Consider the following 13,947-nt stretch of genomic DNA (forward strand, 5'->3'; position numbering starts at 1 on the left):
AAATCATCAAAGAAATATATAGTGTTTTTTTATATGATTGTTAAAAAAAATACTATATATTTCTTTGATGATTTTGATTTTGATTATTACCCTGAAGATGTCGAGACAAGTTAGGTGAACGAAACGTTGGAATTATTTAAATTTCAATCGCTGAGACTATTTCAATTATAATTTTTTTACATATAATGACGAATCTACAAATGCTTCAGATTTTTATTAAAATTTATGTTTTGTGATGATGAAAATCATCGAAAATTTAGGAATAGTTAGATGCTTGGCCATGGTTTGAGAATCTTCAGTTATACACAATCATGACTTCTTCAAGAACGAAATCAAACATTACACAGAGTCATGGAACGTTAGAAAATTTAAAAAACTTAATTTTTCTACTCATTAGGGTAACAAAAATATATGCTCAATTTATTTGGAGTCATCAATTTAAACTTTGGTAATAAAACATAAAAACCAAACATTGAAACGATAAAGTAACCAAATAAAACTTTAATCCCATGAATGCAATCGCTTGTAATTCATTTTCAAACGAACACTTTTCACATATTTTCTATTCTAACAATAATCATTAACTTAAAATTATTTAGCTTTGAAAAGAATTCTAAACGTTCCGGTTGGAAGTTGTGATCTATAGAGTTCAACTATGAAGGGATTGAAATAGATGTTAACGATAACATTAGACTAAGATTACATCGTGAGTTTGAAATTAGGAACTATTGTACTCCAACTTAGATGTCTTGAAAAAAAACATGCTTACTTCACGATTGAAATACCCTTGATTCGATTATGTTTGGCAATGTATAGATAATCAAAAACTGAGATAAGCCAACTATCCAATAACCGGTGTTTTTCCTTAGCATTTCTGATGAATTGAGTGTGTTATAAAAAAATACATATTAAATATTCATGTACAACAATAAAAGGAATATGAAATTAGTTAATACCTACACATTACTTAATAAATACTCTTAAAATTTGTTAATGATATTTAGAAACTGCCGAGAAACTAAAATTATTATCAATATTAAGCTCAACAAATGAAATGAGACCAATGATCGCGATATAACAGTATGGTGATTTAACGGTTTTAAACGAATAAGATAATCGGAAGGGATTTCGTGTGGAGATTTTCGTAATTTTATAGTTGAAATCATGAATCGATTGAAGCTAGACCACCATGGAAAACCTAGAAGCACTGGATGGCCGTTTCGTCCTATTGTGAGACTCCCCCGGCAGTGTGCATCCACGATCCCGCCTGGCGAGAATTGCTCAATTTCGTGGATTGGTTGAAGTAAGACATTAACACCGTTGGATGCCGGCTCAGTGGTCTAGTGGTTAAGCGCTCGCGCGCGAGACTGAATGAGATAAAACAAATAAAAATTAAAGAAAATAAAAGAACAAACAAATCGTTTACAAACTAATTAAACGGTTTTACTATTATTTATAAAAACAGGAAATACAGGTTCAACAAAATCTACACTCTATAGAATAAATAATCAATCTTTACTTTATGGAATAACAATGATAATACATCAAAAGTACATAGTTGGTCATTTATAAATAGATATTTATATTATTTGTTACAATTTAGTTAAACAAAAATATAGATAGGAAACAACTGTCTGAATCATTGAAATTTGAACTCATAGTTCAATGCTACATGTTTTGTTTAATATTACTTGATAAAACATTTAAGAAAATTAGATTTATGTTTGAGTAAAAGGTAAACAACATTTAACTGTAAATTAAAAAAGAGTTTGTTGTTTATTCCTTGTATTTCTCATTATATGAACAAGATTAACGAATAAAACAGAGACTTACTTACTTATTTCATTAATTAATTACGCCTGTTACTCCTCGTGGAGGAGCATAGGTCGCCCACCAGCATTCTCCATCCAACCCCGTCCTGGGCAGTCCTATCAAGTTCTTTCCAGTTGTTATTCACACTTTTCATATCTGCTTCTATTACCCGGTATAATGGGTTCTTTAGCTTTCCTCTTTTCCGTTCCCCTTCAGAATTCCTGGTTAGGGCTTGCCTCGTGGTGCACTTTGATGATTTTCTTAATGTATGTCCTATCCACTTCCAACATCTTTTCCTAATATCCTCTTCAGCTGGAAGCTAGTTTGTCCTCTCCCAGAGAAGGCTGCTGCTGATGGTATCCGGTCAGTGAATGCTAAGCATTTTGCGTAGACAACTTTTTATAAATACTTTTATCTTCTTGACGATGGTCGTAATAGTTCTCTATGTTTCAGCTCCGTACAGTAGGACTGTCTTGACGTTCGAATTGAAGATTCTCACTTTGAAGTTAGTTGACAGTTTTTTGGAGTTCCATATGTTCTTCAATTTTAAAAATGCGGTCCTTGATTGTCAATACTCGCCTTTACATCTGCATCCGATCCTCCTTGTTTATCAATGATGCTCTCCAGGTATGTGAATGTTTCCACCTCTTCCAGAGTTTCTCCATCAAGTGTGATTGGGTTAGGGTTCTCCGCGTTGTATTTGAGAATCTTGCTTCTTCCTTTGTGTATGTTGAGGCCTATTGATGCAAAGGCTGCCGCTGCATTTGTTGTCTTCGTCTGTATTCGTTCGTGTATATGCGATAGGAGAACCGTTAGGTTGCCTGCGAAGTCCAAATCGTGTAGTTGATTCTGAGATGTATAGTAACGAGTTCTTTTCAACTGATTGTTTGACAATGAAACGTAGTGTCGCGATTTTGTATGCAGACGACTGGTCCCTAAGGAATGCGGACTGTTGATCTCGAAGCTGGAAGTCTACTAAATCTTTCGTCCGGTTCAACAGCACTCTCTCGAAGACTTTTTCTAGTATCGATGGTAGTGTGATTCCTCTATGGTTCTCGCACTAGCTGAGATCTCCTTTCTTTTGTATCTTGGTGAGTTATCCTTCACTCTATTTTGCCGTCACTTGTTCTTCCTTCTAAATCCTTTTGAATAGAACGTGGAGCATGTTTACAACTACTCTATGTCTGACTTCAGTGCTTCATCTCGAATGATTTTTGGTGCTGGTGCTTTCCTACTCTAGATTAGTTTGATGGTCGTCCTGTTTTCTTCGGTCTTTGATGTAGTAGCAGTTGTGGGAGGGTCTGTATGCGCTGCTTAGACGTCTGGTACATTCATTGTGGCTGGTCTGTTCAAGTGTTTTTCAAAGATTTTTAACCACCTGTTCCGTTGTTCTTGAATTCAAGTGACTGCCTTGCTTTGTTTGTTCTTGACTGGTTTCTCTTGTTTACGATATATTCCAGCTACTCTCTTCTTTGTATCATATAGTTATCCCATTTGCGTGCTGTTATAGTCATTGCTAGGTCTTCCATGTACTACTGTCTGTCTACTTTAGTGCTCCTCTTCATCTCTTGTATACTTTCGTGTATTTGGTCAGCGGATCGGCTTTCACGCCTCTGTTATCGATCTCTGCTTTCTTGTTTATCCTTTCTTTAAACTTACCAAGGTTATCAATGGAGTTCCATCTTTTATGTTGATGTTTATTAGGGCTCATTTCCTCGTGAGATTAGTGCTCCACTGATCGCTTTCGAGTTGTTTTCTATGGTAGTTTCCTCTTTTTGTACGAAATCTTTTGAGGCTTGAAACATTGTTGAGAGTAATTTTGAATTTGTTTAGTTTATTAATATCTTGAGGGTAGACTGTACAATAATTTTGAAGTGTAGCCTGACCAGTTGTTCAGTACTTCTGTAGCTTCACTTCTTTGAGATCGATTGTAGCCTCCCACAAAACTGATTCTGTCATCTCCGCCGCTATCTCTGGTGAGTTCATAGCACCAAACAACATCCTTTATAGTCCTCTCCTTCTTTGTTGTGAAAGATAATTTGATGTTCCTGGGTCCATAGGGTTCCCATCCATGTGTGTGTTATATCTTTCTTCTCTATGAAAACTGTACAACAGTATCTCTCCCAAACATAACCTTTTCGTTCCAACGAATTTCACTTATTCTGAGAATCATAGGGTTGTATCTTCTCGTTTCGTCAGCTATGTGTTTGGTTTTCTGGGTCTCGTACATTGTCCAGACATTCCATTTACCAATGTTAGTTGTTGTTCTGGTTGTTAGAGAGAACATCGTCTTCATGACTTCGGGAGAATTTCAGCTTCCGCATCGAGGCGCTACTACTCTCCTAAATGAAGACCCCTCACCTACCAATGGGGGTTTGAATTTTCTTCTGGTTAGTGTTTTTTATCAAGGTTGTTTTCTTCGGGGAAGGAGTTGCCGATTCCATGCTCAACGCTCCTAATTTATCCGGTCTTGGGACTGGAAGTTACTGTAGAAGGGCGCCGGGCGAAGTGTTAACTATATACATTACCAAGTTATTAAGATCAATATGTTAAAGAAAGCTTGAGAATTCAGCGAAATAATTGTAATCTGTAGAGATAATTGTTTAATTTTGATTAGCAGCATTTTTATTTTAAAATGTTACTATAAGCCAAACATTCATTTACAAATTGAATAAATCTGTTTATTTCTGAACAGTCGTAGCTGTTTGCTAAGTAACTACTTAGAATGATCGGCTGTAATAAAAAACCTTGAAAAATTACCAATCTCCCTTAATTTACAATTATGTAAATGTAGCATGTACCTGTTTTCTGTAAGAGAATATTAATTTCAAGATTACTAAACATTTCTGAAAATTAATTATTATTAAAAAGCATTCATAATTATTAGTCATAAGGTTGACAACAGTTGCCAACACTATTAAAGCTATTAACCAGCCTATTATATATTTAAGCTCTTGTTTGTCAACACATATCTACATAATAGATATGTGTATGTGTGTGTTCAACGATGAATATTATAGAGTTCAGATATTTTGAGTTAGCAAATCGAATTTTAGCAAATAAATGTCATGTTTTTTTCCTATTTCTTAGTGTTTTGTTTTATTCTTAGTTTTTGCAATCACTATTACTATCCTAACCTTTCTGTCCCTTTGTTTGCTATTTTGATTATCAGGATAATAATAACAATACTACTACTAACAATAATAATACTTATTATTATTATTATAACAAAACTACTTCTATTACCAAAGTTTTTATTTAACAGAGATCAGATAATATATTATTTGGGGTTTAGAAATTACTAGACTCATTATTTATAGTTGGTATACTTTAGTGAGAACGTAAGACACAGAGAGATAGATAGAGACAGGAAGAGAGGAACAATGAAAACAACTCAATCCTTTAGAAAACAGTTCATATACACATGTATATATATATATATATACATATATGTGTACATATACGTGCATATATATATAAAGTAATTTCGTTTGAATAATTCATTTCTTATTTGTAATAAGTCTGCACAATTTAACCCATAGAACAATAAAAAGAAACAAATCGCAGTACACTTAATTATAAATTTTAAAAAAAAATTGAACAAGGATAATAACATAAATCTCTTCAAATTACTTATTAATTAAACATTATGAAAATATATAAATTCGATAATAAAATGATTATTGAACAATTATTTTATTGTCTACTTGTCTTCATCACTTTCAGTAGTATCGTCAATGCTGTAAGTACTTATTGTTAATGTATTCAATGTTTTGAACTATGAATTGATTTTGTACAATAAATTATGAAACTCTATGATTTCTATTTAAGTAATCCCATTTTAAGGTGGAAGTAGGTTTAAATCTCGATCTTAGTAACTAGCCAAATAATTAAAAATAAATAATTTAGTTTCATATGCTACCAAAATGTGTGTTCATTTGAACGCTTTTAATTCTGATTGTAGGGATTTATTTATAAAGTATTCGTCCTATATTAACGGATGAACTTGGAAATACAAATTGTATATCTCAATTCATAGTAAATCTTACAGTAATTCTAGTTGTCTTCTAAAGATCGTATAACTACATAGTACAGGTCAAGCTAACTATTAGCTTTAGCTGTGAAGATAATGGTCATATCTCGTTAAACTGACTGACACTGGAAATACAATTATTTAAAATTAAATAGTTAACTTGGGTCGTGCTTATCAAACTGTACAAGTGTTCATAAACTACTTTAATTAAAAATATACATTTCAATGAAAATGTGCTAATCAGACTAGAAAAATTATTCGTTGAAATAAGTTTATATCGATGATACGAAAGACGAGTTTTGCTAGTAACTCAAACAAATACGTTTTATGAACACAATGGTTTGCTGACAATTTGTCCGAAACAAAGTTATTTTTATCTCCACAACAAGTATGTGTTATTACTGCTTTTAAATTGTTATGGTTGTTGGAATAAGCACGTTCGAACGTGGTATAATCTGTTATGAAGCACATGATTTTTTAACGTTTAGTTTAGATAAAGGATTTAAGATAATTTTAAATATTTTCTGTACATTCTATTTAAGTAACATACCAATAGGCTCCCTGAAATTAGCTTGATTACTACTATTTTGTGAATGTTATCGCGGTTCTAATAGTTGAGATCATGAACCAATTGAAACCAGATCACCATGGAAAACCTGGAAATACTGGGAGCCATTTCGTCCTATTGTGGGACTCCTCAGCAGTATAGTTCAACAGAGTCTCTTGTGAGATACTAAATCACTGAAGACAATGGTGGACGTTTGAAGTTAGACAATAACACCGTTGGATTCCGGCTCAGTGATCTGGAGGTTAGGCGTTCGCAAGCGAGACCTATAGGTCCTGGGTTCGAATTCAAAGGCGTGCTCGTGAATGAGCACTGCTGAGGTGTTGCACAATAGGACGATATGGCCATCCAGTGCTTCCAGATTTTCCATGATGGTCTCGCTTCAATTGAATCATGATCTGAACTATCAGAATTACTTATTTTTAGATCATTGAAAAACAATTAATTTTTGAAGTTCATTCACATGTATGAATGATTGATACGAATGAACATTAAGAACCAATCAACATCGAGGTGTACAGGACAAGCTGTGAACCACACATGGAGAAATTCAAACACTTCGTTTCTAATGGAAGTTTGTGCTGATGATGTCGTTCAGAAGGATGATGAAAGCTTTTCGACCAAACTCCTAGCTCAGAGAATAAAACCCCATCGAAATAAAAACGAATATCTTTGTTGTAAAATAATTTTTAAAAAAAATTAAGAATGACATAGTTGTTCTTATGCTAGTTAAAACTCATTAATGAAATGTATTTAAAGTCACTTATATCATTTCTTTATAAGTCTCAAACACATTTCACTCGATACTGTAACTTACGATATTTCTATTAAGTTGGTTAGTCATCTTCGAAAATTATATTGTATACATCATTCATATTTAAATTAGATATAAAAAGGAAGTTGGTTTGATACTTGGTAATAAGTGTAAGGGATCAATATATAATGTTATTATTATATAAATATTTTAAACAATGATAATAATCAAGATCTTTCAATGGATAAATTGTGAGATGAATGAATTTTGAATATCAAGGTCTAATCTGTGTGATTTCCTGTAATTTTCTTCTATCCTAATCAAATAATACAAATTTGTAAGCATGAACAAAATATCTTTATAGTGTTTAATCTGGAGACGTTTTTCTTCATTTTTTAAAAAAATGACATATTTACTATTGAAAATCTGGTTTCATCCATTTTATAATAAAATTGAAAAATAACCATAATATTCTATTCTTTATACTTATGGTTCATTCTTCTATTTTGTTTAGTTTGAAAATAAAATCTACTAACTACTTGTAAAGGTTAAATAATTAGTAATATATTTTGTTTATATAACATTTTTTGTTAATTAATGAATTTATTATAATTAATTGTATAATACTCTTTATGTAATCTAATAACCAAGTTGATTCTGTTTATTTGTTGATTAAAAAAAGTGAATAAATCAATAATCAGTAAAAAGGTAAACAATTAGAGAACTATTGTGAGCAAAAAAGAAACGATTAGACATTAAATTCATTATAATTATGGTGTGTTGTCTTTTGCACTTCATAAATACATAGATGAATCTGTTTTGAAGTGACAGAAATAGTATTATATAAATTAAGAAAAACAACATACAAATATTCAGAAAGGGTTTTCTGTGGATATTATAGTAATTTTAATAGTTGAGATCATGATTCAATTGAAGCTAGATCACCATGGAAAATTTGATAACACTGGACAGTCGTTTCGTCCTATTGTGGGACTCTTCATAAATACATAATTAGTTATAAACAGATATATTTTATTGAAGAATACAGATATCTGTTGCACATTTGACAATATTTATGAAATAATTATTGAAGTAAGTTCAATGTTCCGTACTACTTATACCATTAGCACATTTAGTTGATTTATTTTATCTATGTTAACCTTTCACCTTCTAACTGCTTAATTTCATGGAAAACTACATTTTCATTTAGTTAAGCAACAGAAAATATAATAACGGTATTACTTTTTATGTATCCATAAACCACCTGTAGAATATTTGTAATTACTTCAAGAAACTTTTTAACTCTACTTATTTCACAAATCCCTGTGTGATCAATATTAACAAGCTTTTTATTAAACTAAAGTTTGATTATGGTTAACTATGAGTCAAAATGTATGGTCTAGAAAGCTAACAAACTCAATCATCTCCAGCTATAAAGTGTCATTATTATTATTTCAATAATCCTATTGTTTAAACATTAAGTAAATGAGAATAGATTTCGTCATGAGTTGAATAAAACAAACAAACATATTGTTTATCAATATTATTGAAATCAATAATTTCGATAACATTGACATATGACCTTAAAGTGTTCATAGTAATCATTTGATTGATGAAAGTTCTTTTTTAAGGTTCTATCTATTTTTACCTTTCTTTTTCTTAATGGAAATAGAAACTTAATTTTATTTAATTGGTTTAAGATAAATAGTTGGAATATCTGTATTGGATATGTTTTACTACTGATGTGATGGATTTATAATCTGTAAGCAAATATCGTTATGTAAATATTGATAATGCTACTAATGACACAGTGCACAAATGTGTTACTGTCAGTAAAATATTACTATGACTCATTAGTGTGTTAAGTATTATGGTAACGTAATAATTCAGTTTAATCAAATTGGAGTCTGGGGTCAGTCCAGGATCTATGGTACACGTATCAAATATCGTATTCTATCTGGAATAATTAGATTCGATTCTTTAAAGTAATCAAACAGTATGAGTATTTAGAACTATGACCACTAAAATGTAGATTGATTTTTTATAAAGTTTCATAATAATAAATTTACAACTGAATAGTTTTTACAATGCGTTATAAAAAAGAACTTGTTTGTGATAATTCATCATCTTATGTTTGCCACGTCGACTGAGAGTAGAGAAATGGTATAACAATCATTAGTTGTATCTGTTTATATTAATCGCTTGTTATGAGACAAACCATAATATAAGATATGCATCGTAAACGAACCATATATATTAAATAATAACGATCGGGAGTTAATCGTCCAAAGATTGATCTTTTGGTTTAAATCAGAAAACGTCTTATTTTCTTCCTCACTCTTTCGAACTATCTATTGTGTACTGAATAGCTGCATGTTTGGTTTTAGATCAGATTTATTATGTTGCTGATATCATTTTGATTACAGTGATGGAACTTTCTTCAAAATGTATGTAAAATAAATGGCAATCGTGACCACGCTACAAAATATGTCCCTTTGAAAGTTCATGAAAACTCTAGTTCATTATGAAGTAAATCTATTATGAATGGTAACACTTTTGAGATACTATAATCAGTTTAACAACAGACAGCTTAACAGATTTGAAAAATATTTAGATATTATTCATCAATCAAGTAACAATATCAATATTTCGATCACTACACGTTGCATACTACTTAATTTGCTTAGATTAATTGATTATCAAATGTTGAATAAAAAGTCAGATTAAAATACTTGTTGAACTTTATTCCTTAAGACCCGTTAATTTGGTTACTTTTACTTTATTCTGAATTATTGTTTGAAAAAAGTGTGTTTCATCATTTCAACGATTTACAATGCAGTAAACGATATCGTTTAGTTTCAAAATGAAAATGAAATAAATCATTTTTCCGAAATTTCATTAATTACGTAGGAAAAACTGATCTGAATACTTTTACCGGTCAACATTTTTGGTGAATAAGTTTTCAACCGGATGGAGTTGCTAACTACATGCCCAACCTCCTTCCTTTATCCGGGCTTGGGACCGGCAGTAGCCTAGAGGGGCTTCAGGCGGAGTTTAGAAGAAACTACTATTATTATTAAATATATGTTACAGAAAAGCTTAAATGAATGCAAAGTATAAATTGAAAAATAATTAGTAACGTTTATAATTGTTCAAAAGAATCTTTTACAATAATTCAAGTTTCTTTCCTCAATATCTATTCATAAACAGATTTATTTATGTATTTATGTGTTGTTGAATAAAGTTTTGGAAGAAACGTTTACTCCTACAATTTCAGATATTCATATAATTAATATCAATGATTATGTATGTTCATAAACAGATTAGTTACATCTTAATTTTGTTGCATATTGTCGTTATAGTGTATGAGACCGTTTTGTCAAGTACAATGATTTGATTTGTTAGTTCAAATTTTATTTTTGGCATTTATACACTGGCAAATACACTGAATTTGGAGGAAAGTGTTCAACGTCCCTACTGTCTCATGAAGGTGTGCCACAAGGAGCTGTTCTTTCACCTATACTTTTCTCTTTTTTTCTGCATGATCTGTTATCTTCCACAGAAAACACTTTTGTGAGATATACAGACGACCTCACTGTATGTATACCGATTTCTACCTCTTTACATCCCATAGAAATGAATGAGATTTTGTCTTATATTGAATGGTGGTCTATTGTTAATGGTCTCATACTTAATCTGTCTAAATGTCCAGCTGTTAACTTTAGCTTGAGACATGGACAGCACCTTAAAACCATGTTGGGATCCCATGGTGCTTGTACCATTGGAGAATCTTTGATAAACACAGTGTCGGAGGTCAGCTATCTTGGTTTAACCTTTCCCTGTGATCTCTCTTGGTCTTCTCATGTTTTACTATTATCGAAGAAAGTGTCCCGTCTGAATTACTACATGAAGGGGCTCCATACCCTCAGTACTACTCAACATTTTCTGTCACAAGTTGTCGATACTCGTATATTACCTGTTATTTTTTGCTGTTCCCCATTATTCTTTCTTGGGTTTTTGAGAAAAGACTTTTCCGTATTGCTGAGAGTGCTGGAGGCAGTTAGCAGGATGTATGGTGAACCGTTTGAGGTCATTATTAATATGATTGTGGATAGACACCTAAAGTCTTGCGAACTCCAGGTAGGCGTTATCAGATAATAACCATCCTCTTCATCCATATCTTTCTCCTTGTATATGTTCTGGTAGAACGAGACGTCAATACATTGAAATCTATGCACACAAACAAAGGTATAAAAATTCTGTAATGCTTTACCTAGCAAATATACTCTGTGACAAACAGATTGTTAGATTTGACCTAGTCAATAACCTGTATTCTTAAGCATGTCTCTAATTGAAAAGTTGTATAAATTAAGACTCTTCTTTGACCTTTTCTTTTTTTGTTGTTTTTGTTGATGTAGAAGAAACTTGTTGAAACACTTTGTGCTGAGATTTCTATATTGTACCAAAATATAATATTGAATAAAGCCATTAATGATAATACTTGTATATATATATATATATATATATATAACACTCCATAATGAATACTGTTTTTATTTTCAATTAGATACCTGTGCATGAACTAAATTATGTGAACCATAAAACAAACGATCCCATATTTGGAAGGCGATACGAAGGACGGTATCCCACAGATGGTAATTCAAGATTCATAGAATCAGAATACTCAAACTTTTATCCAATGGCATTCAAGCGTACTCTCTTTAATCCTATTTTATTCAAACGTAATTTTGATCCAATTCTGTTTAAACGTTCATACTTTGATCCAATTATTTATAAACGTTCATACTTTGATCCTATATTATTTAAACGTAATGAGGATCGTCAGTTTGAAAAACGTGAACATTTTGATCCGATAATTTATTAGATCATTGAATAAAAAACTATTTATTAAATAGACGCACAATGTAATCAATGAAAAATGTGTTGAAAAAATATAAAATACTTCTGAAGATCGGGTTTAAAAAGTTGAACTATTTTGTTTTAATTGTTTACTGTAATGTTATAAAAAATGTACTTTCGTAAGCCATTTTTTGAAATTACATTTAAGTAGAATTAATTGGACACATAAAAGCTTTTCCTTTCGTATTACTGAATTTTAGTCTATATAACTTTAGTTATTGTTCGTAGGAAACAAAACTGTTAACGTTAACCACTTGTTATTATTATAGTTGATGTACTGATAAAGGTAAGAAATTCAGATCAGTGGACTAAGGGGTATTGAAAATGATCTAAATACATTAATCAGAGAATTAGTTTTGTTAAACTGTTTACCTTATGTTATCTTGCATCATTAAGTAAATGAACATCGTTATTATTCCTAGCGGCCTTACTAGCTTTAAATTACTGGACATGAGTCCATGAGATGTAGAGTTAACTAGTTAATGACATTTCAATAAGTTAGAAAGCTACCCTACATTGATGACGTTCAGTTAGGTTATTTCTAGGCTACTGATGATGTGTCATGGTTCATTACAGTTTCTTAGGTCTAATTAATCTACACAGTAAAAGTTCTCAATATGTTCAACCGAGTTTAGTTTTACAGCCATTCGCCAGCTGCAATTAAGTTTCCTTTAAACATTTAGGTGAAATGAATTTCATACATACGTTCTTCCAATTTTTAAAAATTGAGTATGGTTTAGTGTAAATTGTCGCTTGTTTACTTTCATGAAAAATAATGTTTTTATAACTAATTTAGTGTATTTATAAATTTAGTTAGCAGTAAATGGGCTAATCCGTGTTAATCCTGTGACATTCAGATCAATATACAAATAATTCAGATATAGCAGTTTGAATATAGAACTTTCATGAACATTTTGTGATGGATTATGAATATTTTTAAAAGTATACATGCGACAATTTATAAAATTACTGAAATTCAAAGGATACCGAACAGTTGTGATATATATTTCAAACAGTATTTGAAGATGGTGTTCCGGAAAGTTTAAATCATGGCACTCAAAGTATGTGTAAATTATGCCTAAACTGAATCTTCTGTATATATGTCAACTAGGTGGAACAGAATTTGGTCATCTGAAGTAACATTATTGTTTTACGATAGCTTGTAACAGTCATCTTTTCTCTGAAAACAATAAAAGTCAAGTGTGAGTTATAAGTTTAATGCCTCTGAATTGTTTATAAGTACAAAAACTAAGAACGTTTTGAGATAAATGTTAACTAAGCGGCAATTATAACGGTAGTCTTTTTTATGAGTGAACCTTACAAGTTATCTGTAGTTCATTATTGAGACTGCTTTACCGATTTTACTTTCTTAAGACGAACAAGAAGTTTGATAAGCAAACAATATCAAGTGAATCTAAGAAGTTTGATAGTTGAGATTAGAGGATAAAGTACACGAACTTCACTTGAAAATTTTCAAAAGGGAGTTCTCGAAATTTATCCTTACGCTTCATGTAACCACAGGAATTCCTTTTGAACTTAATTACAATCACCTGACAACTCTCGAAAACTGGGGCACTGTTCCAGCAGAAGTCTATGGTAGGTATAACATGATGTTAACATGATGATAAGAAGATTATCACACCTAAACGAATTGGTGTTTGTCCTCTTAATTTCGGGTTTTAAACTTCAAATCAGGTAACTTCACTGGCTTACTCTACAGTTAGCGGATAAAAGGAAAACTAACTTTTTCATGTTATGATTGCCTTCACAAGCACCTGTTTCGTTATTAATTCTGATACCACACAATTATAACCAAAGATTTGTATTCAAATCATTCTACTAAATATTTTGGTTGTTCAAACA

The 13,947-nt window shown here is 31.3% G+C and overlaps 1 protein-coding gene across 1 annotated transcript; it reads left to right on the forward strand.

Moving 5' to 3' along the window:
- Window positions 1-5,296: 5,296 nt before the first annotated feature.
- Smp_071050 (hypothetical protein) lies at window positions 5,297-12,155 on the forward strand. Its single transcript, XM_018794522.1, has 2 exons — window positions 5,297-5,554; window positions 11,732-12,155. The coding sequence occupies exons 1-2, from the start codon at window positions 5,462-5,464 to the stop codon at window positions 12,047-12,049; spliced, it is 411 nt and encodes a 136-aa protein (XP_018648926.1). The 5' UTR covers window positions 5,297-5,461; the 3' UTR covers window positions 12,050-12,155.
- The last annotated feature ends 1,792 nt before the right edge of the window (window positions 12,156-13,947 follow it).

Source organism: Schistosoma mansoni, chromosome 1, assembly GCF_000237925.1.
Source record: "Schistosoma mansoni strain Puerto Rico chromosome 1, complete genome".
NCBI classification, from domain to species: domain Eukaryota; kingdom Metazoa; phylum Platyhelminthes; class Trematoda; order Strigeidida; family Schistosomatidae; genus Schistosoma; species Schistosoma mansoni.

Coding starts and splice junctions, on each gene's coding strand:
- Smp_071050 (XM_018794522.1), top strand. CDS start 5,462: ATGAAAATATATAAATTCGATAATAAAATGATTATTGAACAATTATTT. Junction 5,555..11,731: donor TCAGTAGTATCGTCAATGCT/GTAAGTACTTAT, acceptor ATTTTCAATTAG/ATACCTGTGCATGAACTAAA.